The sequence below is a fragment of the Lampetra fluviatilis genome, chromosome 41 (assembly GCF_964198595.1).
Source record: "Lampetra fluviatilis chromosome 41, kcLamFluv1.1, whole genome shotgun sequence".
Taxonomy (NCBI): domain Eukaryota; kingdom Metazoa; phylum Chordata; class Hyperoartia; order Petromyzontiformes; family Petromyzontidae; genus Lampetra; species Lampetra fluviatilis.
Window position 1 is genome coordinate 2,678,515 of NC_136315.1, and position 23,198 is coordinate 2,701,712.

General features: G+C 55.5%; 1 protein-coding gene across 3 annotated transcripts; it reads right to left on the reverse strand.

Annotated features, from left to right (window-relative positions):
- Positions 1-375: 375 nt before the first annotated feature.
- Positions 376-21,793, reverse strand: CASP6 (caspase 6). 3 transcript variants are annotated; one of them, XM_078875312.1, is made up of 8 exons: positions 21,372-21,793; positions 14,395-14,454; positions 12,184-12,217; positions 5,808-5,951; positions 5,586-5,662; positions 4,764-4,939; positions 4,456-4,615; positions 376-3,966 (listed from the first exon to the last, which is right to left on the reverse strand). In XM_078875312.1, exons 1-8 carry the CDS (start codon positions 21,412-21,414, stop codon positions 3,713-3,715), a joined length of 948 nt encoding a protein of 315 aa, XP_078731438.1. In that variant the 5' UTR covers positions 21,415-21,793; the 3' UTR covers positions 376-3,712. The 3 variants fall into 3 exon arrangements, with proteins under 3 accessions (XP_078731438.1, XP_078731439.1, XP_078731441.1); XM_078875313.1 differs by having other exon boundaries at positions 14,395-14,473; positions 21,372-21,389; XM_078875315.1 differs by lacking the exons at positions 14,395-14,454; positions 21,372-21,793 and adding an exon at positions 13,240-13,358.
- Positions 21,794-23,198: the final 1,405 nt, after the last annotated feature.

Genomic DNA, 23,198 nt, shown 5'->3' on the forward strand with positions numbered 1-23,198 from the left:
ATAAGCCACTTCGTTGGGCTATCATTTGTGATAGCCAGGTCACTTCTGAAAAAGAGCTATGCAGGTCTGTGGGCCTTGCCTGGTAAAATAAAAAATAGTTAATAGAGCCTGCGAGTTGAGGAACTTACCAACCTTGGACCAGGATGCCGGCACGCATGGACGACTGGTCTTTAACAAATGCCGTGGTCAATACACGCCACGTGTATTCGACATTACGTGTGATGATGCTGTGTGCGATGATCCTGTGTGCGATGATGCTGCGTGCGACGATGATGACGTCACACCACAGTATTAACCAGGGTGGCCGCCACTGGTCTCGGCGAGCGCGCCACCACTCGGGCCGCATCACTTCAAAGACCGGCAACGAGACGACAATCGGTGAATCCCGACCGTTTAATCACGAACGGCGCAAGCGGAGAGCCAAGCAAAACATTTACGTACCCACAAGCCACGCGGGGCCAACAATAAAAAAAATGTATAATCTTCAATTTAAAAAAAATTTATTTCGACGGATTAAAAAAGAAAAACAATTTCAACTCCGGCCAAAGAATAGGACGACCGGCGGCGTCGTCGGCAGCAGCATCGTTGGTGGCGGGGGCAGTGGGGGCAGTGGGGGCAGTGGGGGCAGTGGGGGCAGTGGGGGCAGCGGGGGGCAGTGGTGGGGGGGGGGGGGAGCTGTGGGGGTGGGGGGGGTGGCCTGTGGATCGGCGTGAGAGGCAGCCGAGTCTCGCGACTCTGTTTCCAGAAGGATCCTGCCAAGTTTTCGTAGCGGGAGGGGGCGATGCTGCTGCTGCTGTGTAAACTCAACTGGGTAGTGTGCGGGGAACGTTTCAGCCTTGGGATGTTTTGGCCACTGCCAGTTGCATTGTGCGAGCTTTTTTAGTTTGTATCCACAGGTAGAAATTGGAGAACCCGGAGGAAACCCACGCAGAACGCAGCGGGAGAACATACAAACTACACAGAGGCACCCGAATAGGGAATCCAACCCAGGTACTTCTTGCTGTGAGGCACAAGCGTTACCTCCGCACGACCGCCCTGCCCGCTAGCAACTATCGTCTCACCACCGATGACTGAACAGTGAACCCAATAAACACACCGACTCGCTCACTTTACCCATGGATTCTCAATACAGTGCGACAACGTGGACAAAGTATGATAATTGGTTTTTTACCCTTTTATCTGGCAACAAAAGTGACACCTTTTTTACAAGGAGTCATGTTTGCATTGACCACAATACCTGTGGTCGGAATGCAAAAAAAACACAACTCTGATAATGTATGCACTGTTTTTGAAATTGATTGGTCCACACCCGAGACAGCTTTTCTTAGAGCCTAGTCTCACATGGTGTTGGACCAGATGATGCCAAAAGGCGCACAACTCAAAAACAATGCACCATCAGAGTATGAGAGCTCGGGGTAAGCATTTGCACCATTTGAACCTCCTTTGCCAGTAGCAAAATATGATAATTGTTTTTTTACCCTTTTATCTGGCAACAAAACTGACACCTTTTTTACAAGGAGTCATGTTTGCATTGACCACAATAACTGTGGTCGGAATGCAAAAAAAAACACAACTCTGATAATATATGCACTGTCCTTGAAATTGATTGGTCCACACCCGAGACAGCTTTTCTGGTGTTGGACCAGATGACACCAAAAGGCGCACAACTCAAAAACAATGCACCATCAGCGTATGAGAGCTCGGGGTAAGCATTAAAAAAAAAGTGTCAGTTTTGTTGCCAGATAAAAGGGTAAAATTTTTTTATCATATTAGGCTACTGGCAAAGGAGGTTCCAAGAGTGTGGACAAAGTACTTTGTTAGTTACCAAGGCTTGACCAGAATCTGAATCTTTATTTATCCTGGAGAAATCCAGTGAGCTATTAAGTTTTTTTTCACAGATGTCCAGTAGGGGGGTGCGGTTCAGAAGGAAGCAGGGCACGGGTTTAAATTCTCAACATCATTAAACATCTAATTTTAAAAATCATTCAACTAAGACCCATCAAGACCAGTTACACACACACACATACACACAAACACGTAAACAAATATTAACCAATCAGAGTAGCGCGTGGGGGGCGACGGACGGACGGGCGGCTCACAGAGACGCTGAGCCCGCACCGTTGAGACCCTCGGTTGGAGTCCGGCGCGGGCGAGCGGATTCCTCCGCTCCACTGCGACTCGAGCAACCGGGGAGGGTCGTGACCCCAGCGTGGAGTGTATCTGAAGGTGGGGGGGGGGCGGGGGTGGGGGCGGGGGTGGGGGCGGGGGCGAGGGTGGGGGTAGGGGCGGGTGTGGGGGCGGGTTCCCTAAGCTAAAGAGCCGCGCTACTACGTACGGTGGTGAAAGAAGTTTGACGTACGTGCATTATGTCCCGCGACGTTTCGTTTCGTTACGCGCGATCGCCACTCCCCCCCTCCCCACCAACCCGGAGCGCGCATCGCTCTGACCGTCGGTACTCCCTCGACAATGTTTTCCAAGCCTCGTGTTGTTTTCTAGCCGAGCAAAATGTCTCGTTGCTCATTTGTCTCCCGTCCGTGTAATTTCAATAAGAACCTTTGTAAAAGCTCTTGTGAAATGTTTTCTCTGTTTGGTCTCGAGCGAACGTCGGGTCTAACCCTAAACCATAGCCCCTAAACCTAACTCCGATCTCAAGGCCTAACCCCTAGCCTTATCGCGAGCCTTAAACCCTACCTGTGATGTCTCGCTGCTACTCCCTACTCTTACCCCTCCAATTAGCACGGTTGACTACATACGGTATGAAAGAAGTTCAACATACATAAATCCCGAATGCCTGACCCCTGACCCTCAATCCTATCCCTAATACCGAACCTGTAACCCTATCCCTAACCCCTGTCCCTTAGACATAACCAGAAGCCCTTAAACCATGTCCCCATAACCCCAAGGATACGGGCGAAAATTAATGAGGTGCAGTGCCCCCCAAGTATTTATATATATCTATTTGGTTGGCACCGTGCCCCTGTGAACGGTCAGCTGGTCCGTCTCCCGTCAACTGGATTCCCCGTGGTTGGTTGGGCAAAACAGCCCGCTGATCTCACTGCCGCTCACCCCGTTGATCTTGGCGAACGGTTAAGCCGGTCGCTCGGGCAGTTTTCGTTTGGCGATGCAGTTGCCAGTTAAAAAGCCGCAGCAACGTTCGCCATGGCGACGCTCGCCATGGCGACGCTGCCGTGACAACGCCATGCGGCGACGGCGTCGCTCCACCGGAACCTTAGAGGCTTTTTATTTTCACTTCTCGTTCAATGAAATTGCAAACTCGTCGCCGTACAGCCTCCGGCACACAGCCTTCGGGCTTGCGTAGCTACAAGGTTATCGCCGTCTGGAGTGTTGCGGCGTTCCTACTCCTGCTCTCATCGTCGTGACAATCATTACCCAAGCGACACAAAAAAAACCCGGACTGCTCCTGAGAAAACTTCTTACAGATTTCCTTACCCCCCCCCCCCCGCCACCACCCTCCCCCCACCACCACGAGTCGACGTCTACCTCCTCAAAAACCTGGACACAGACGGCAACCCCCCCCCCCGCCCCGGTCGGCCTGCGGCCCTGGTGAGTCGGGGCGCCTTGTCGGCCGTCGCCGCCCAACTTTCCGGTGGCCTCCCGTCCGCTGCGCCGTACAAGTCACCCGGCGCCGCCCCGGGTCGCCCGCCCGGCGCGCGCCGGGGTCTCTCCGCCGCGGCCGCTGCCGCCCGCTTGTTTAGGCGATCTGATTGGTCGGTTGCTTGACCCGGAAGTAGAGCTTGCGGGTCAGCATGGACAGGAAGCAGGGCACCTGCTTCTTGCCCAGCGATTTGATGTCGTTGGAGCGGTCGACGCAGCGCGCGGCCACCATGCGGTTGACGAGCGTCAGCAGCTCCAGCAGCTCCAGCTCCGAGCCGTGGCGCTCCAGCGCCGTCACCAGGTCCTGGATGTACCACGAGCCGTTCACCGTCTCGCGGTGAGAGTAGTAGCCTGCCGCGGGGCGGGCGAGAGAGAGAGAGAGAGGAGTTGCGGTGAGGTAGAGTGAGCGAGAGAGAGAGTCACGGAGAGACAGAGAGAGAGAGTTGCAGTAAGACAGACAGAGAGAGTCACGGAGGGAGAGACAGAGAGAGAGAGTGGTGGAGAGACAGAGAGAGAGAGTCGCGGAGGGACAGAGCGGGTGGGCAACAGTGGGGTGGGGAGGAACAGGACATTGTTGTCGCTGTTGTGGTCATTGATATTATCACCATCATTCTCATGGTCATCATGTGTTTCATCTTCATTATGGTCATCACTACCACCATCACTGTCACCATCACTATCACCAGCACGAGCACAATCACCATCAACATCACCACGACCACCATCACGACCACCATCACCGCCACCATCACCGCCACCACCACCGACACCACCGCCGCCGTCACCGCCACCGTCACCGCCGTCGTCACCGCCACCGTCACCGCCGCCACCCTCGCGCACCTTCGGCCACGGAGTAGCAGAGCAGGAAGTCCGCTGCGGAGGGCAGCGTGGGGGCGATGCCGGCGTCGGCCACCACCACGTTCTCCTCGGGCACCAGGAAGTGGTCCACCGCGTCCGTCTCCACCAGCACCGGCTCATCGTGCTTGTCCCCGCGGCACGCCTGCACACGGACGCACGCACGTGTACGCACGTTACACGCGTACGCAAGCACGTGTACACACGTCACACGCGTACGCACGTCACGCGTGTACACACGTCACACGTGTACATACGTCACACGCGTCCGCACGCCACACGCGTGTCCGCACCTGGAAGATGAAGATCTTGGGCTTGCCGACGAGCGAGGGGCACTCCGTGCCGCGAAACTGCTCCAGGATGTCGTTGGTTTTGACGAGGCCGTCCTTGGTGTAGAGTATGCCGGGCTCGCCGTGCGTGAACACCGCGCACACGAAGCAGTCAAAGCCCGAATGGTCCGCCTTGGCAGCTGGCGCGGGCGGGCGCGAGGATGCGCATGGGTACATGGGGGCATGAGCACGCAAACACGTGGGTACACGGGAACATGGGCACGCAAACACGTGGGCACAGGGGAACACGGATATGCAGGCACATGGACATGCAAACACGGGCACACGGACACAGGCAAATGGACATGTGGCCACACGGACATATAGACACACGGCCAGATGCACGGAGAGACAGACGGACAGGCAGTTAAATGGACAGACAGAGGGGCAGGCAGTAGACAATCGGACGAATGAACAGACAGACGGTGCAAGATGGACCCAAGGAGAGACAGCCACGTGGAAAGACGGCCAGATGGATGGGTAGATGGATGATGCGCAGATGGAGATATCCACGGGCAGACAGTCAAACAGACTTTTCAGACAGACACGTGGATGGACGAAGAGAGAGAGACAGACGGATGTGCGGACAAAAATCTAAGTCAGACGGATGGATGGAGAGAAAACAGATGGACGGGGACTTTAAGAGTGGGTCTTGAAGGTATCTAGCATGAGGGAGCAAGAGTCCAGCTTGACGCTATCAAGAGAATTGGCCACGATGACCTCTTGACCTATTAACCATCTCCTATGAGAGCGGGGGGTGGGGGGGGGCGCGGTCAGAGAGCTCACCCTGAAGGATGACCTGGTGGAACTCCGTGGTGCAGATGTCTTTGTGGACGCGCACCGTGAACCCCAGATTACGCAGCCTGGACACAGCGAGGGTCAGGGGTCAAACACTCCACACCAGTCCAGCACGTCAACCGCTCACGGTCAGTCGCGTCACTCAACGCAGCATGTCAACTAATCACAACATGGGGGGGGGGGGGGGGTGAGGGAGGGGGGTGCACTCGCCTGCGCTCGAGGTTGTTGGAGTCGGCCTGCGTGCCACGGCGCTGATTCAGACGCAGGGTCCAGTGAAAGTTCTCGTGGTTGAAGATCAGCGCCAGCCCCCGAGATGCATGGTTCATGTTGTACTCCAGTTGAGGGTCCATAATGCTGCGTCACAGAGACAACACAGATTATTGATTTCGATATCATTACGAGTCCGCTCGATTACCCAGCACAGCCGCATGGAGCCTCGAGATTCTTTGTCAGGAGGGTCCTGCCAGGTTGGTGTGTGTGCGCGTATGTGTGCGGTGTGTCTGTGTGTGTGTGGGGAGCGGTGGTGCAGCGGTTAGCACGCTGCGCTACGAACCCAGTGGCTCGAGTTCGATTCCCGCTCACGGCCAACCACAACCTCGTGTACCGTGTTGGCCTTCAAAGGTGCTACTTGCAAACAGCACTTGCCCCAAAAGTAGGTTGTAGGCTATACTGGGAATCTTTGTCTTTATTGTGGTGTACACTGCCCGTAGAATGTGGCAGTCCAGGTGGTGCCGATCACCCACCGGACCGGTTGGACGGGTGGCAGGGATGAACATCCGGGAAAGCGGAAGCGGGGTGGTTGTGCAACGCGCACACGTGCGCCTTTGTGTGGGTGTGCATGTGTGTTTGTCTTTGCTGGCGTGGATGTGAGCGTCTGTGGGCCTACGAGTGTGTGTGTGTGTGTACGTGACCGTATGTGGGGGAGTCGGGAGCGGTGGGTGTAGCGGTTAGCGCGCTACGCTACGCACCCGGTGATTCGAGTTCGATTCCCGCTCACGGCCAACACCAGTGACGATTATCTGAACCGGTCCTGGGCCCCTTCTAGGTCGACTCAGCCTCAAATGAGTATCTGGTGCGGTGTGTAAACATCGTCACTGGGGAGACAAAGGCGGCCGGGCGTAGTCCTGGCCACCCACCCCCTCGTGTGCCGTGCCGGTGCTCGCTAACATCACTAACCCCAACAGTTCGTTCAGGCTATACGGGGGATCTTTGTGTAGTGACATATAATGGGTCACTACGGCGCTTAGCGACAGTTACGGATAGAGGGGAACTGGGAGTGTAGTGGCCCTCTCTGCCAGCACGGTACGCTGTGTCATGGACAGGATCCCTAGGGGGCATGGTTCTGGTGGCTGGCAGAGAGGGGATGCATCTGAGGACATAGCAGCCCGGTTGGCTGGGGGGCATAAAAGGGAGGTCCCGGGGTCCCATCGGGGCTGTCTGCTGGAATGGAACCCTCGGTTTCCGGTCTTCCTGCTCGGCATTGTGGGTCAGGCAGTGTGCCGACTCACCTGACCTGTTTATATAGTTACCCCGTGGTGGTTACCGGTAATGTAGTTATCCCGTTGTGGTTACTGGTTACTAAGTTACCCCGTTGTGGTCGTAGAATAAACCTGTTGCTTCCTGAATTAGTGTCTCTCAAGTGAACTCACTGCATTTGTATGTGGAGGAGTGGTGGCCCAGCGGTTAGCGCGCTGCGCAGCAAACCCCGCCACCCCAGTTCTAGTCTGGCTCCCGGCCAACACGAGCGACGATTATCTGAACTGGTTCCTGGGGTATCCCCTAGGTCGACTCGGCCTTAAATGAGGGCGTCATGCCGGGCATGTAAACATTAGCAAATTGTGGAGACAAAAGCAGCAGTCGGGCGTGGTTCTAGCCACACCACCCACTCGTGCGTTGTGGTGGCCTTGATAGGCGCTCGCTAACAGCACTTGGCAACAATCTATAAAGCCTGCATACCAGTGCGTGGCATGCAACAAGTGGGAGTACAGGATAGGCGAGGCTGGTTTGCCTGCTGCCTAATATTGAGCAATAATTTACTTTTAACTAGCACGAGTCCAAAGTACTGTATCGTAAAAGCAAGTGTATTGTTTAGTCTATCAGCATATTGGACCAAACGTGAAGCGAGCGGCCAACTCTTGGTCCTGTTTCAAGTTTCTGGGTCATATCAGCAGCAGCGGCGGCGGTCTGGCTTTCATTATCCGGGGACGCTGTTGGCACGGGTGGGCATGGATCGTTCCGTTCGGTGGGGATAAAACGCCATACAGCCAGAATTCACCACATCTTCGTCATAATCATCACCACCATCATCATCACCAGATGGGTTTTTTTTTCATTCATTCATCCATCGCGCATAAGGACCGTTGCGCCAAAAACAAACAAAAAACCTCCTTTGACGGCATTTGTGTAAAAAAAACTGCTCTTGCTGCGAAACACCAGCATCTAAAAAAAACACAATTAAACATTTCTCATACAGCGAACCTCCACCGGTTGTCAACCTCCCACGCCCCGCCAATGGTCGACCATCAACCCAATGGGGACCGAGGGGGCACGAGGCGGCACGTGGCCGACGCGACCGTCCGATGACGCAGACGGCACCCGTCAAAGGATTCGGCGGACCCGCAAAACCCAACACCATCATCGACTGCCATCGAACACAAATACCAAAACCATCGACCCACACCATAATCACTCCCGCCACCGCCGCCGCCGCCACCGCCGGCTTCTTCACGCCTTTAAAGGAGGAGGAATTAACCGTTGATCCGCTCTCGCTTCTGAACAGACAACCCGAGTTGGATAACAACATCTAAAATGACATCTTTTAATCTGCTGCGATAAATCTGTACGAAAGAACGAAGTCTGGCCGGCATCTTGAGTGATTTGCTTCAACCACGGATCACGGCGGGGGGTGGGGCGGAGGTCACGGACCACACTGACGGACGTTGACCGTCAACTGGGGTCCACAGGGCGACGGTCAACTCCGTTGGACGCAGCCGTCTCCCCTCTCGAACTGAGCTCCCGATCGCGCGGGCGGGACAGGTCGCATGACATGAAAAGACGAAGCCGAAACCCACATAACAATCTGTCAATAAAACAGTTGTTAAGATGTGTAAATACCAGACAGGATTCACGCGTACTGCATTAACGCCAATAAGTATAACCTGTAAAAACAAAGATTTTCACTATAAATCCTTTATATGCGTGGCGGCTAGAGTCCTCTCGTCCTCTGGCTTGAGATGGCTGCCACCTATGGGTCAGATGATTGCATTGCACCATTAAGCAATTGGTAATTAAATATTCAATTTGTTTTCCCTAAACAGTGTAAAATTTTGGGAATTTTTTTTCACGAACATTAATTGTCTCGCACAACGAGTCTGTGTGGAAAATGTCAGCTCGATTGGATCACGGGAAGTGGGTTAAAAAACGACCGAAAGATTTGCACGGTCGTAAGCAAGCAAGCAAGCACGCAAGCAAGCACGCAAGCAAGCAAGCGAACTTAATATAAAGGATTTAAAAAGGGTGTTCGCTGTCTGGCGTCCTCTGGTCTAACACTGTTTGAGACTCGGCTCTAAAGAAAGCTGTCTCTGGTGTGGAGAAATCCGTTTTAAAGACTGCATCAAATGATCAGAGCATGTTTTTGTTTGCATGTTCACTGCAAGGACCGTGTGTGGTTAATTCAGGCATGATTCCTTGAAACAATATATTGTTTGGTGCTTTAACATCTTAACACAACTGTTTTGTTGCCAGAAAGGGGTAAAACCTATTGCTATATTTTGATACTGCCTAGAAAGGTCCCGATATTGAAGTCGGACCCCATCGGTATGCCAAGAAGGCGCCTTCTTTGGGCATCGCAAGTGGAACGACCGGCAGCCGAAATCCAAATCGGCTGATATCTAAATCGGCTTGGCAGCAATGTGTAAAGCGAGAAGTCGAAAGTGGCAGAAACACGGTGAGCAATAATGCCGACTCCACCACCACTACCCCCCTCTCTCCCACACCGCCACCACCACCACTACCCCCTCTCTCCCACACCACCACCCCCCCTCTCTCCCACACCACCACCACCACCCCTCTCTCCCACACCGCCACCACCACCACCCCTCTCTCCCACACCACCACCCCCTCTCTCCCACACCACCACCACCACCACCCCCTCTCTCCCACACCACCACCACCACCCCCTCTCCCACTCCCTGGTGCCATGACCCCGCTCTCTGCCAAGGGAACCGCCACTGCGTGGGCGAGTGGAGGAGTGGGCTGTACCACTTCACTCACATATAACATGCTAATTCACATATATAACATGCTAATTCACACATATAACATGCTAATTCACACATATAACATGCTAATTCACACATATAACATGCTAATTCACACATATAACATACTAATTGACGCACTGTATACACATGAGACGTGTACAATGCTCATTAGCATACGAGTGACAAATTCCTCCCACCCACAGTGTTGACGCCGCGGGGCGTCTAGGGATGATGGGGGGGGGTGGTGGGGGGGGGATCGTGGGGGGGGGGAATGGGGGGGGGAATGATGGGGGGGATGATGGGGGGAGGGATGGGGGGGGAGAGATGGGGAGGGATATGGGGGGGTGGGGGAGGGATGGGGGGGTGGGGGAGGGAGGGATGGGTGGGGGAGGGATGGGGGGGGGTGGGGGAGGGATGGGGGGGTGGGGGAGGGATGGGGGGGTGGGGGAGGGATGGGGGGGGTGGGGGAGGGATGGGGGGGGTGGGGGAGGGATGGGGGGGTGGGGGTGGGGGAGGGATGGGGGGGTGGGGGAGGGATGGGGGGGGTGGGGGAGGGATGGGGGGGGTGGGGGAGGGATGGGGGGGTGGGGGAGGGATGGGGGGGGTGGGGGAGGGATGGGGGGGTGGGGGAGGGATGGGGGGGGTGGGGGAGGGATGGGGGGGGTGGGGGAGGGATGGGGGGGGGTGGGGGAGGGATGGGGGTGGTGGGGGAGGGATGGGGGGGTGGGGGAGGGATGGGGGGGGTGGGGGAGGGATGGGGGGGGTGGGGGAGGGATGGGGGGGTGGGGGAGGGATGGGGGGGGAGGGATGGGGGGGTGGGGGAGGGATGGGGGGGGTGGGGGAGGGATGGGGGGGGGTGGGGGAGGGATGGGGGGGGGTGGGGGAGGGATGGGGGGGGGTGGGGGAGGGATGGGGGGGGTGGGGGAAGAATGGGGGGGGGGTGGGGGAAGGATGGGGGGGGAGGGATGGGGGCGTGGGGGAGGGATGGGGGGGTGGGGGAGAAGGATGGGGGAGTGGGAGAGGGATGGGGGGGTGGGGGAGGGAGGGATGGGTGGGGGAGGGATGGGGGTGGTGGGGGAGGGATGGGGGGGGTGGGGGAGGGATGGGGGGGGGTGGGGGAGGGATGGGGGGGTGGGGGAGGGATGGGGGTGGTGGGGGAGGGATGGGGGGGGGTGGGGGAGGGATGGGGGGGTGGGGGAGGGATGGGGGGGGTGGGGGAGGGATGGGGGGGTGGGGGAGGGATGGGGGGGAGGGATGGGGGGGTGGGGGAGGGATGGGGGGGGTGGGGGAGGGATGGGGGGGGTGGGGGAGGGATGGGGGGGTGGGGGAGGGATGGGGGGGGGGTGGGGGAGGGATGGGGGGGGTGGGGGAGGGATGGGGGGGGGTGGGGGAAGAATGGGGGGGGTGGGGGAAGGATGGGGGGGGAGGGATGGGGGAGTGGGAGAGAGATGGGGGGGTGGGGGAGGGATGAGGGGGGAGGGATGGGGGGGGTGGGGGAGGGATGGGGGGGTGGGGGAGGGATGGGGGGGGTGGGGGAGGGATGGGGGTGGTGGGGGAGGGATGGGGGGTGGGGGAGGGATGGGGGGGGTGGGGGAGGGATGGGGGGGGTGGGGGAGGGATGGGGGGGGTGGGGGAGGGATGGGGGTGGGGGAAGGATGGGGGGGGGAGGGATGGGGGGGTGGGGGAAGGATGGGGGTGGGGGAGAAGGATGGGGGTGGGGGAGAGGGATGGGGGTTGGGGAGAGGGATGGGGGTGGGGGAGAGGGATGGGGGTGGGGGAGAGGGATGGGGGTGGGGGAGAGGGATGGGGGTGGGGGAGAGGGATGGGGGTGGGGGAGAGGGATGGGGGTGGGGGAGAGGGATGGGGGTGGGGGAGAGGGATGGGGGTGGGGGAGAGGGATGGGGGTGGGGGAGAGGGATGGGGGTGGGGGAGAGGGATGGGGGTGGGGGAGAGGGATGGGGGTGGGGGAGAGGGATGGGGGTGGGGGAGAGGGATGGGGGTGGGGGAGAGGGATGGGGGTGGGGGAGAGGGATGGGGGTGGGGGAGAGGGATGGGGGTGGGGGAGAGGGATGGGGGTGGGGGAGAGGGATGGGGGTGGGGGAGAGGGATGGGGGTGGGGGAGAGGGATGGGGGTGGGGGAGAGGGATGGGGGTGGGGGAGAGGGATGGGGGTGGGGGAGAGGGATGGGGGTGGGGGAGAGGGATGGGGGTGGGGGAGAGGGATGGGGGTGGGGGAGAGGGATGGGGGTGGGGGAGAGGGATGGGGGTGGGGGAGAGGGATGGGGGTGGGGGAGAGGGATGGGGGTGGTGCTCAGGTAGACTGACCTGTTTGAGTCGACTTCGTTAACGTTGGCGGCGTCTGTAAGGGAGCACAGAGACAGTGGTGATGTTATCCGGCAGACGCGACCACGTGGCTCCAACGGGGTTTGGCGATGGTGGTGATAATGGTGGTGGTGTGAGAATGATGTTGACTTGAGCGGAGAGTCTTGCAATACAAGCGTCAGCGATGGGATTTCACACAGTGGCAACACGCCACTCCACTTGGATTCAGTGATGGTGAGGATAGAGAGGATGGCGATCGTAACTGGGGATGGTGATGATTGAGGATGGTGATGATGGTGGTGATGAAAATGGTGGTGGTGATTGATGGTGGTTACGTTAACGGTGGTGACAACGGTAGTGGTGATGGTGATACTAATTTGTAGTGATGATGGTGGTGCTAATTTGTAGTGATGATGGTGGCAGTGATGTTGATGATGGGTGGTTGTGATGGTGGTAGTGAATTTGATGATGACGGTGGTAGTGATGGTGATAGTGATGTTGATGATGGTGGTAGTGATGATGGTGGTAGTGATGTTGATGATAGTGGTAGTGATGATGGTGGTAGTGATGTTGATGATAGTGGTAGTGATGGTGATGATGGTGGTAGTGATGATGATGATGGTAGTGATGATGATTGTGATGTTGGTGATGGTGGTGGTTGTGATGTTGATGATGGTGGTGGTAATGATGATGATGATGTTGATGATGGTGGTGGTAGTGATGATGATGGTGGTTGTGATGTTGATGATGGTGATGGTGGTAGTGATGATGATGGTGGTAGTGATGATGATGTTGATGATGGTGGTGGTAGTGATGATGCGTGGTGATGATGGTGGTTGTGATGGTGATGATGGTGGTAGTGATGTTGATGATGTTGATGATGGTGGTAGTGATGTTGATGATGGTGGTTGTGATGTTGATGATGGTGATGATGGTGGTAGTAATGTTGATGGTGGTAGTGATGATGATGATTGTGATGTTGATGATGGTGGTGGTGGTGGTTGTGATGGTGATGATGACGGTTGTGATGTTGAGCAGATCGTGAGCGCGCCGCCTCACCTGCCCAGGAGCTCGCGGCGGCGTCTCGCGACTCACCTCTCGGTCACGTGACCACCAACAAACATGCCCTTCGCTCGCTGTCGCTTTGTTACCGCCCACAGAGGCTTCGTCCATTTCCTCAATGGTGAGTGTGGGCGTGGGGAGGGGGAGTTGCGGAGAGGATGAGGAGGAGGTGGTGGTGGGTGGGTGGGGAGGAGGTGGTGGTGGGTGGGTGTGTGGAGTGGTGGGGAGGAGGTGGGTGGTGGGGAGGAGGTGGTGGTGGGTGGGTGGGGGGGAGGTGGTGGTGGGTGGGTGGGGGAGGAGGAGGTGGTGGGTGGGTGTGTGGAGTGGAGTGGTGGGGAGGAGGTGGGTGGTGGGGAGGAGGTGGTGGTGGGTGGGTGGGGGGGAGGTGGTGGTGGGTGGGGGGGAGGTGGTGGTGGGTGGGTGGGGGGGAGGTGGTGGTGGGTGGGTGTGAGGTGGTGGTGGGTGGGTGTGTGGGGTGGTGGGGAGGAGGTGGGTGGGGGGTGGGTGGAGGGTTGGGTTGCGTTTCCTGGTGGGTGCTGGTGAGTGGGGTTGATTCTGGGGTTGATGTTTGGTTCCGTTTGCCCGGGGTCACGGAGCCCGCATGCCCAGCCACCGGATTCCCCGCACGGGTTCTGTTTGGTCAGCCTAGAGGAAGCTCAACGGGCGGCGGTGGCGGCTGTGCACGGGCTGGAGAAGAGTCGGAGGGATGTGGAGCTGAGTGGACTTGCCGAAGAGCGGTACCAGCGGTGTCAAGATTGGCCTCTGGAGGAGGAGGCTCGTGAAGGACACTACTGGGCAGTTGGAGGCAGTCGCCCTCCAGCAACAACGGAGGACAGAGGAGCGACGCTCACAACAACGAGCGGAGCGCCGTGCGGTTTAAAACGCAGCAATGTATCTCAGTCAGTCGACCTATGACATCTGGGTCTGCCCTGTGAGCCTTCAGCACTTCACATGGCCTCAAAAGTGCACCTAGCCTGGCACAAGCGCTGTTGTGACGTCATCGCCACTCGGTGGCGAATGTCGCTTGTTGTTGATGGTCGTAATGGTGAGTGTGTGTCCGTGGTGTATCTCTGAGTGTGATCATGCGGTGGGGGGGGGAGGTGACAGAGGGAGATAGGCCGCGCTATCTCCCCCTCCTGCGTCTCCACTCACCTGCCAAGACTCCTGTGTCCGCGTGATCTCCAGGTGACGAGACGTCCGCTGCGACAGCGCCTGCGGCACAGAGGGGAGACTGTGGAGGAGCCACGTGGCAGAGGAGGGAGGGGGTGGGGGGTAGGGGGGGATCCGACGCACCCCCTTCAACCCCCCCCCCCATCGAAATAAAGTCCCCTCCGCGTAGCCTACACAAGTACGTAAAAAATGTAAATTTTAATTAATAAAAGTAAAAATAAAATAAAATTATTTTACTTTTATTAATTTTTAATTTTTTTACCTACGTGACTTTACCGAAAAAACCTAAGAATATGAATCCTTGCAGTCACGAAAGCTTCAAATCTAGAATACACAAGTACGCGTGGTCAATGCAGACAGGATTCCTTGCAAAAGGTTTCAGTTTGGTGTTTTGACATCTCAACACAACTGTTTAATTGCCAGAAAGGGTAAAAAACTATTCTTATATTTTGATGCTGGCAATGGAGGTCCCATGATGTAGCTGCTCACCCCGAGCTCTTAATGACAGTGGCATTGCCTTTGTGCTGTGCGCCTTTTGGCGTCGTCCTCTGGTCTAACACTGTTTGAGACTAGGCTCTAAAGAAAGCTGTCTGGTGTGGACCAATCAGTTTCAAAGACAATGCATTATATACTACCAGAGCATGTTTTTTTGTTTTCATGCTCACCACAAAGTGTGTGTGGTTAACGCAGACATTATTCCTTGCAAAAGAATTCAATTTGGTGTTTTAACATTTCAACACAACTGCTTTATTGCCAGAATGGGTAAAAACACATTCATATACCGGCCACCTGAGTTCGATTCCCGGCCATGGCAAACATCAGTGGCGAATATCCAAACCAGTTCTTGGCCTCTCTACTAGGTCGACTCAACCTTAAGTCGAGAACCCGGGTGCAGTGTGTGTAACAATCAGCACTGGGGAGACAAAGGCGGCCGGGCGTGGTGCTGGCCACCCACCCCCTCGTGCTCTGCACCGGCCTTCATAGGTGCTGCTCGCTCACGGCACTTGCCCCAACAGGTCTGCTCAGGACATTACGGGGGAGCTTTGTCTTTGTGCTGTGGTGGTGGTGGTGTTGGCGGTGTGAATAGTGGTCACCAGATGTCCTTCAGGGCAGAGGTTAAATACAGGGGGGCGCTTCAAACAATGTGAGAATGAGAAATGTGCCACCTTCCGGGCTCTGGAGACCACCTGGAGAAGATTCCAGGCACGCGTTGACAATGATGGCGAACAAGTGGAGACTTTTTGAAGCTATTATCATGCATTTGTTATCATGTTACAGTCGTTCTTTTTACATTAAAAACGATAGTCGCATGTGTGATTTCTTTTAAGCACCCTGTATACGACACAATACAGTACGGTAGTTGTGTATGGGCGCACTCTAGTGACAAAATATATAAATACACAATGCATATTTTTTTGATTTAAAGCTTTCGTGACTGCAGGGATTCATATTCTTGGCTCTTTCGGTAAAGTCACGTAGAAGGGAAATAATAAAAGAATAAAAATAAAACATAATAAAATAAAATTCTCTCGACGTTTCGGCCACAACTCAAGCAGCCGTCCTCAGGTGAAGAAACAGAGCTGTCGGAAAGACAGCGTCCCCATGAACATATGTAAACTCCTTTGTCAAGGCGCTTCCCTCCTCCCACCCAGCTTAAAATACGCTGCCAAGCTTAGCAGTGTTCATTAGGACGCTGTCTTTCCGACAGCTTTGTTCTTCACCCGAGGACGGCTGCTTACGTTGTGGCCGAAACGTCGTGAGAATTGTATTATTTAATTATGTTTAAATGTAATTATTTTATTATTGCCCTTCTACGTAACTTTACCGAAAGAACCAAGAACACAATGCATCGTTCATACATATATCTCTCCGCAATCGGCAGGGATGTTTGCCCTGATGCAATGTCTACTTTTATTTATTTACAGGGACTTGCCAATCGTTTCCTCGATGTTGCATTCCCATCGTGTTTGTTGTTGTTGTTGTGTTCTTTGCCGACCGCGTGACCCCTACTGGACGTCTGTGAAACAAAGTGCTTCACGGCTCATCTGATTCCTCCTGCACTGTCTGAGATGAAGACGATTCTCTTTCTCGAGCAGCACACAGCGCCACGTGATGCTGCACTGCCCCCTACCGCCCACCGCGCTTAACGTCCGGCGCACGAGAGCGCACGACTCGGAACGCGACATCGATGTTGAACGTGCCCCCCCCCCCCCATATCCAATAATGATCGTTCATGCGATTGTGCAAAACAAAACAAGAATTGAAGGTCGTGGCAAGTGGAGGGACATACAAAGCGGCTTGGTCTGTGACGCGTACCACGGGAAGGAGAGAGGAGAGACGCGAGAGAGTGAGCGAGAGGTGGGGGTTTACATAAAGCAAAGTTGAAAAATGTAAATTATAAAAAAAAAATACGAAATGATGAACGAAGCAAAGTGCCGAATACACCGAGCATCTTCTTGTTTCCACTGATCGTAAAAAAAAGGAGACACGCGGAGAGAATGGACGAGGGGGGGTTTGGGGGGGGGCAGGAAGAGACCGGTACGCGAGAGAGAAGGGGATGGAGGCCGGGACGGAAGTCCCTCGAGACGGACAAAGAACGGGAGGAGGAAGTGGAAGTCACGGCTCAAGATGCAAACGCGTCCGCTCAAGATGCAGGCGTGCGGGAAGGTGGCGGTGGAGGGGAAGGAATGACCAAGATCTCGAGGAGGATGATGAGAGGGTGGAGACGATGATGACGACGATGAGAGGGGAAGAGAGGGAGATGAGAGGAGGAAGGAGCTTGCGTGGAGGAGGAGGAGGAGCAGCGTCTGTAGTCACAGCGGGGTTGGCGGGTGAGAGGAGGGATTCCGAGTGGAGGTGGCTACAAGGAAATCGCTGCTTTACGGGAGCCTTGAGCGGATTTGGACATTCAGTAGAGCATAGGTGGTGTACGTATCTTGAATTTGTTTCGCACAATGCGTAGCTAACGGTGCTAATCGGAGGCGCGGGATGATGAATACACTCCGCGATACTGAGCGGGGCGGCCTGCTGGGGTCGAACCGCGAATCTCTGCACGTAGCTGCGAAGCGTTTAACCGCTGGGCCGTGTTTTTTTAAATATTCGAAGTCCATCAAAGCAGAAAACCCCGATATGAAAAATTGTGAAATCGTATCGCCGAAATGATACCCAGAGCTCAGGAGCCGCGATGGTACTGGGCAGGGCGTTTGTTTGTTGTAGTACAGAGTAAGACTGATGGCCTTAATCTAAGTTGTCTTATGGTTGTTGTTGTTTGACTTGCATCCCACTGGGATGTTTGCACACAGCGTTGGTGTACGGTGTTTTTTTTCTGCAATATTTTGCTGTCTTTTCTTGGATTTTCTGTTTGCACTTAGTCACATATTCACTTTAAGATGTTTTTGTTCATGTTTTAGTTTTTTGTTTGTTGCGGTTGCACCCGATTCAAGAGCCGAATGGCTCACAGGGCTATACCTAATAAATGAACTTGAACCCACTTACTCACGACTTGAACACAAATCTCACCCGTGGCACAAGAATGGGAGTCGCCAGACCTGGCAAACAAGTGTCTCGTTACCCCCCCCCACCCCCTGGTTTCAACCTCCACAGGAAAGAGTGGGTCCATCCTCAACAGGTTCGGAACTGCTCACGGGCCAATTCCTCGCCACCCTCCACCGATGGGGCATAAGAGCGAGCGAGTCACGACACGTGCCATGGGGGGGGGGGGGGGTGCAGCAAGCCATGCTCCAAACATCCTAGAAGTCTGCCCGATCCGACTCGCCCTCAACACAGCGGAGAACGGAAGCAACCGCTTGGCTTAGGGACTTTGCAATTCGCTAAATGAAACATTGTCACACGAGAAGAAATCTCGAATCGACGCGACCTCTAAACACACACACACGCACGAAAACAAAGCGGAGCATTTGTAGAATGTTGATGTTCTTTGTAACACAAAAATAAAAATATTTCGCATTTTTGCTGGATGAATGCCTCTCCACGCTGGGGGTTTGGTCATGGTGCCTGTTTGACCATACTTCACCACGACGGTCAATGCTGTTAGCCGTGGCCAGGAATCAATTAACCGTCAAAATGATAATTATTATACCGCCCTAGCCGCCCATCATCACCATCATCACTCCGGGGTCGATAAAACGGCACCACTTTGTGGTAAGCCAGCAGTAGTTCGTGTTATGGATAAACTGACACCCCCCGTCATAGGAATGTGGAAGTTCAAGGCTCGCGACTATTTGTCGTGTTTGTTTAGCCGAGGTGATCATAAAAGCAAGAATTTGACACGCAGCCTTTCGCGACCAAAATAGAGGGGTTTTTTTGGGGGGGGGGGGGGTTAAATCGCGTAAATTTAAATGTGTCGGGTGATTGCGGGTTTAACGACACATTTATATTAACGCGATTTAACCCAAACATCCGTCTCTAGTAGGATAACGACACGTGTATCAGCAGCAAGATTGTGGCACGGAGTCACCGAGGCTTTCACAAGAAGCAAACGCGAAACGGATACTGAAGGCGACAGCGGTGGAAGCGAGAATAGAATAATGGGAGCTCCAAAAACAAGCGTGTCGTCGTCATCTTCATCATTATCGCGAGGAATCAAAAATATTGCACGAAAATAAAATCCCCGCCTGAGTCCGTCTCGAGCAGAGCCGTTTTATGTTTTTAAATCCTTTATATTAAGTTCACTTGCTTGCTTGCTTACGACCGTGCAAATATTTCGGTCGTGTTTTACCCCACTTCCCGTGATCCAATCGAGCTGACATTTTGCACACAGACTCGTTGTGCGTGACAATGTTTTTTTCGTGAAAATTTTTCTCCAAAATTTTACACTTTTTAGGAAAAAGATCAATTATATTTAATTACCAATTGCTTAATGGTGGCAGGCATTCATCTGACCCATAGGTGGCAGCCATCTCAAGCCACGCATATAAAGGATTTATAGTGAAAAACTTTGTTTTTACGGGTTAATTTTTTTTTGTTTCGACCGATGGTCGTCGCTGTGAAGTTACAGAGACACGAAACGGATCAAGGGTGGAGACCGTGCTCGCTATAAAACAAGAGGCCATATGTCAATCGGGCTATGTGAGGCTATGGGGCAATGTGAGGCTATGGGGCAATGTAAGTTTATGGGCAATATAAGTTTATGGGCAATGTAAGTCTATGGGCAATGTACGTTCATGGGCAATGTTAGTGTATGGGCAGTGTTAGTCTATGGGCAATGTTAGTGTATGGGCAGTGTTAGTCTATGGGTAGTGTTAGTCTATGGGTAGTATTAGCCTATGGGCAGTGTTAGTCTATGGGCAGTGTTAGTCTATGGGCAATGTAAGTCTATGGGCAATGTTAGTCTATGGGCAGTGTTAGTCTATGGGCAATGTAAGTGCAGCATATGGTGACCTGCAACTCGTATGTAAACACACAACTTACGTGTGCCAATTAGGCAATGTTCGTATCCGTGTAATGTACAAACAAAGGGAAATGCTCGTCTTAACTAACATCCCTCGACCATACTTCCCCACGCTGGTCCGAGCGAGTCAGGGAGGGGAAGCCCCGGGTTCGATTCATGTACAATATGTACACTATGTACAGTATACGCCACTAACTTTAGCCCTGAGCGGGAATCGAACTCGGGTGGTCGGGTTGGTCGCGCATTGCGCTAACCACTGCACCACCACTCCACCCCTCAGCTTTGTTATTGCTGCTGCTGTCATATCACAGCCCCTCCCCTCCCACTCACGATCCCATCCCACTCTTACACTCTCCCACTCACGATCCCATGCCACTCTTACACTCTCCCACTCACGATCCCATCCCACTCTTACACTCTCCCACTCACGATCCCATCCCACTCTTACACTCTCCCACTCACGATCCCATCCCACTCTTACACTCTCCCACTCACGATCCCATGCCACTCTTACACCCTCCCACTCACGATCCCATCCCACTCTTACACTCTCCCACTCACGATCCCATCCCACTCTTACACTCTCCCACTCACGATCCCATCCCACTCTTACACCCTCCCACTCACGATCCCATGCCACTCTTACACTCTCCCACTCACGATCCCATCCCACTCTTACACCCTCCCACTCACGATCCCATGCCACTCTTACACTCTCCCACTCACGATCCCATCCCACTCTTACACTCTCCCACTCACGATCCCATGCCACTCTTACACTCTCCCACTCACGATCCCATCCCACTCTTACACTCTCCCACTCACGATCCCATGCCACTCTTACACCCTCCCACTCACGATCCCATCCCACTCTTACACTCTCCCACTCACGATCCCATCCCACTCTTACACTCTCCCACTCACGATCCCATCCCACTCTTACACTCTCCCACTCACGATCCCATCCCACTCTTACACTCTCCTACTCACGATCCCATCCCACTCTTACACCCTCCCACTCACGATCCCATCCCACTCTTACACCCTCCCACTCACGATCCCACTCTTTCACTCTCTCGTTCCCACTCACTCTCTCATTCTCCCACTCTCTCACTCACTCTCAATCCCACTCACGATCCCACTCTCACACTCTCTCATTCTCCCACTCACGATCCCACTCTTAATCTCACTCTCTCGATCCCACTCTTCCACTCTCTCACGCTCCCACCCACTCTCTCATTCTCCCACTCTCTCATTCTCCCACTCTCTCATTCTCCCACTCTCTCATTCTCCCACTCTCTCATTCTCCCACTCTCTCATTCTCCCACTCTCTCATTCTCCCACTCTCTCATTCTCCCACTCACTCATTCTCCCACTCTCTCATTCTCCCACTCTCTCACTCTCCCACTCTCTCACTCACTCTCCCACTCTCTCTCTCACTCTCCCACTCTCTGGCTCTCCCACTCACTCTCTCATTCTCCCACCCACTCTCCCACTCACTCTCACACTCTCCCACCCTATCACTCTCCCGCTCTCACGCCCTTCGTACCGTCATCGATCATCTTCCTCTTCTTCACCTCTTCCCACTCCATGCCCCGGGTGGTTGGACAGCCGTGGAGCGAGCTGACGAAGCGCAACGGGTGGTGGAGGATGCGGGGGAGTGATGTCCGATCTCTGCGCGGGGCGCTGGGGGTAGGGGAGGGTCGCGGTGCCACCACCTCCCTCACTCGGCAGATGGAGTTCGTGGGGTCTTGGACGGCGTGGCGAGGAATCTTGCAACAAACCCCTGGCTGGTGCAGAGCTCCACGTGCGGCAGATTCCCCCACGGAGCTCCGAGATTCTCCCCCCGAGCGAGCAGCGAGCGAGCAGCAGCAGCGAGGAGTCTCTGGGACGTCCCTCGAAGACTTCCGCGTCGCGCGCCCCGAGATTCTCAGACGACGGTCGGCCTCCAGTGACGTCACCGGGCGCTCTCGCTTTGAGATTCAGAGGGGGCCCCGTGCGGTGATGCAGGGCGTGGTGGGGGGGAGGAGGGGGGGGAGACGTTGGGGGGGGGGAGAAGTTGGGGGGGGGGGAGAAGTTGGGGGGGGGGAGAAGTTGGGGTGGGGGAGAATTTGGGGGGGGGGAGAAGTTGGTGGGGGGGGAGAAGTTGGGGGGGGGGAGAAGTTGGTGGGGGGGGGAGAAGTTGGGGGGGGGGGGAGAAGTTGGGGTGGGGGAGAAGTTGGGGGGGGGGAGAAGTTGGTGGGGGGGGAGAAGTTGGGGTGGGGGAGAAGTTGGGGGGGGGGGGGAGAAGTTGGGGGGGGGGAGAAGTTGGGGGGGGGGGAGAAGTTGGGGTGGGGGAGAAGTTGGGGGGGGGGAGAAGTTGGTGGGGGGGGAGAAGTTGGGGGGGGGGAGAAGTTGGTGGGGGGGGGGAGAAGTTGGGGGGGGGAGAAGTTGGGGTGGGGGAGAAGTTGGGGGGGGGGGAGAAGTTGGGGGGGGGGAGAAGTTGGTGGGGGGGGAGAAGTTGGGGGGGGGGAGAAGTTGGGGTGGGGGAGAAGTTGGGAGGGGGGAGAAGTTGGGGGGGGGGGAGAAGTTGGTGGGGGGGGGGGAATTGGGGGGGGGGTGAGGTGGTGGGAGAGGGGAGGAGGAATTGGTGAGGGCGCTCGCCTAACCCCCATTGCAGGCGTGGTGGGGGGAGGAGGGGGGGGAGCGACAGACGAGAGGGGAGCGCGTGAGTGGGGAGGCGTGAGGGTGCGACTCGGGGTGGGGAAGGAGGGAGTGAGGGGGGCGGGTGTAATGATGGGGGGGGGGATGAGAGGGTGGGGCGGGTGAGGGAGTGAACATCAGAGATCATGAGAACACAACACGACATCAGCCCCCCCCCCATCACAGCCTGGCCCATCAGCCCCCCCCCCCAACGTGTCTGGGACTTCAGCTCCGCGCGACTCTCAGCACGAAGGGGTTTCTTGTTTTTCGTGTTTTTTTATGGTCGTCCACTGGCCACGTGGTGGTGGTGGTGGTGGTTGGTGGTGGGTGGTGGTGGTGGTTGGTGGTTGTTGTTGTTTCTCGTTCGTGTTCTCCCTTCCTCGGGGCGATTTGTGAACGACTCTCTGGTGGGTGGGGAGTCATCAGAATCGCGTGACTGATTGCAGAGACACGTGACTGAACTGGTCGCGGGGCTCCCCTAGGTCGGCTCGGCAGAGTGTAATCATCGTCATCACTTGGGAGACAAAGGCGGCCGGGCGGGGTGTTGTCCACACCATCACCTCGTATGCCTTCACAGGTGCTCGCCAACAGCACTTTTCTCAGCAGCCTATGTAAGGCTACACGGGTGATCTTTGTCTTTGTGTCTCACGATCGTCTCTGCTTTTCCCCCAAAGTTCTTACAACGTCGCTCAAT

What these genes read in the sequence shown, in the direction of transcription:
- CASP6 (XM_078875312.1), bottom strand. Translation starts at nt 21,414, where the DNA reads ATGGAGTGGGAAGAGGTGAAGAAGAGGAAGATGATCGATGACG. An exon ending in GAGGAAGATGATCGATGACG is followed by an intron (nt 14,455 to 21,371) that starts GTACGAAGGGCG and finishes TCTGTGCCGCAG; the next exon opens with GCGCTGTCGCAGCGGACGTC. An exon ending in GGACACAGGAGTCTTGGCAG is followed by an intron (nt 12,218 to 14,394) that starts GTGAGTGGAGAC and finishes GCTCCCTTACAG; the next exon opens with ACGCCGCCAACGTTAACGAA.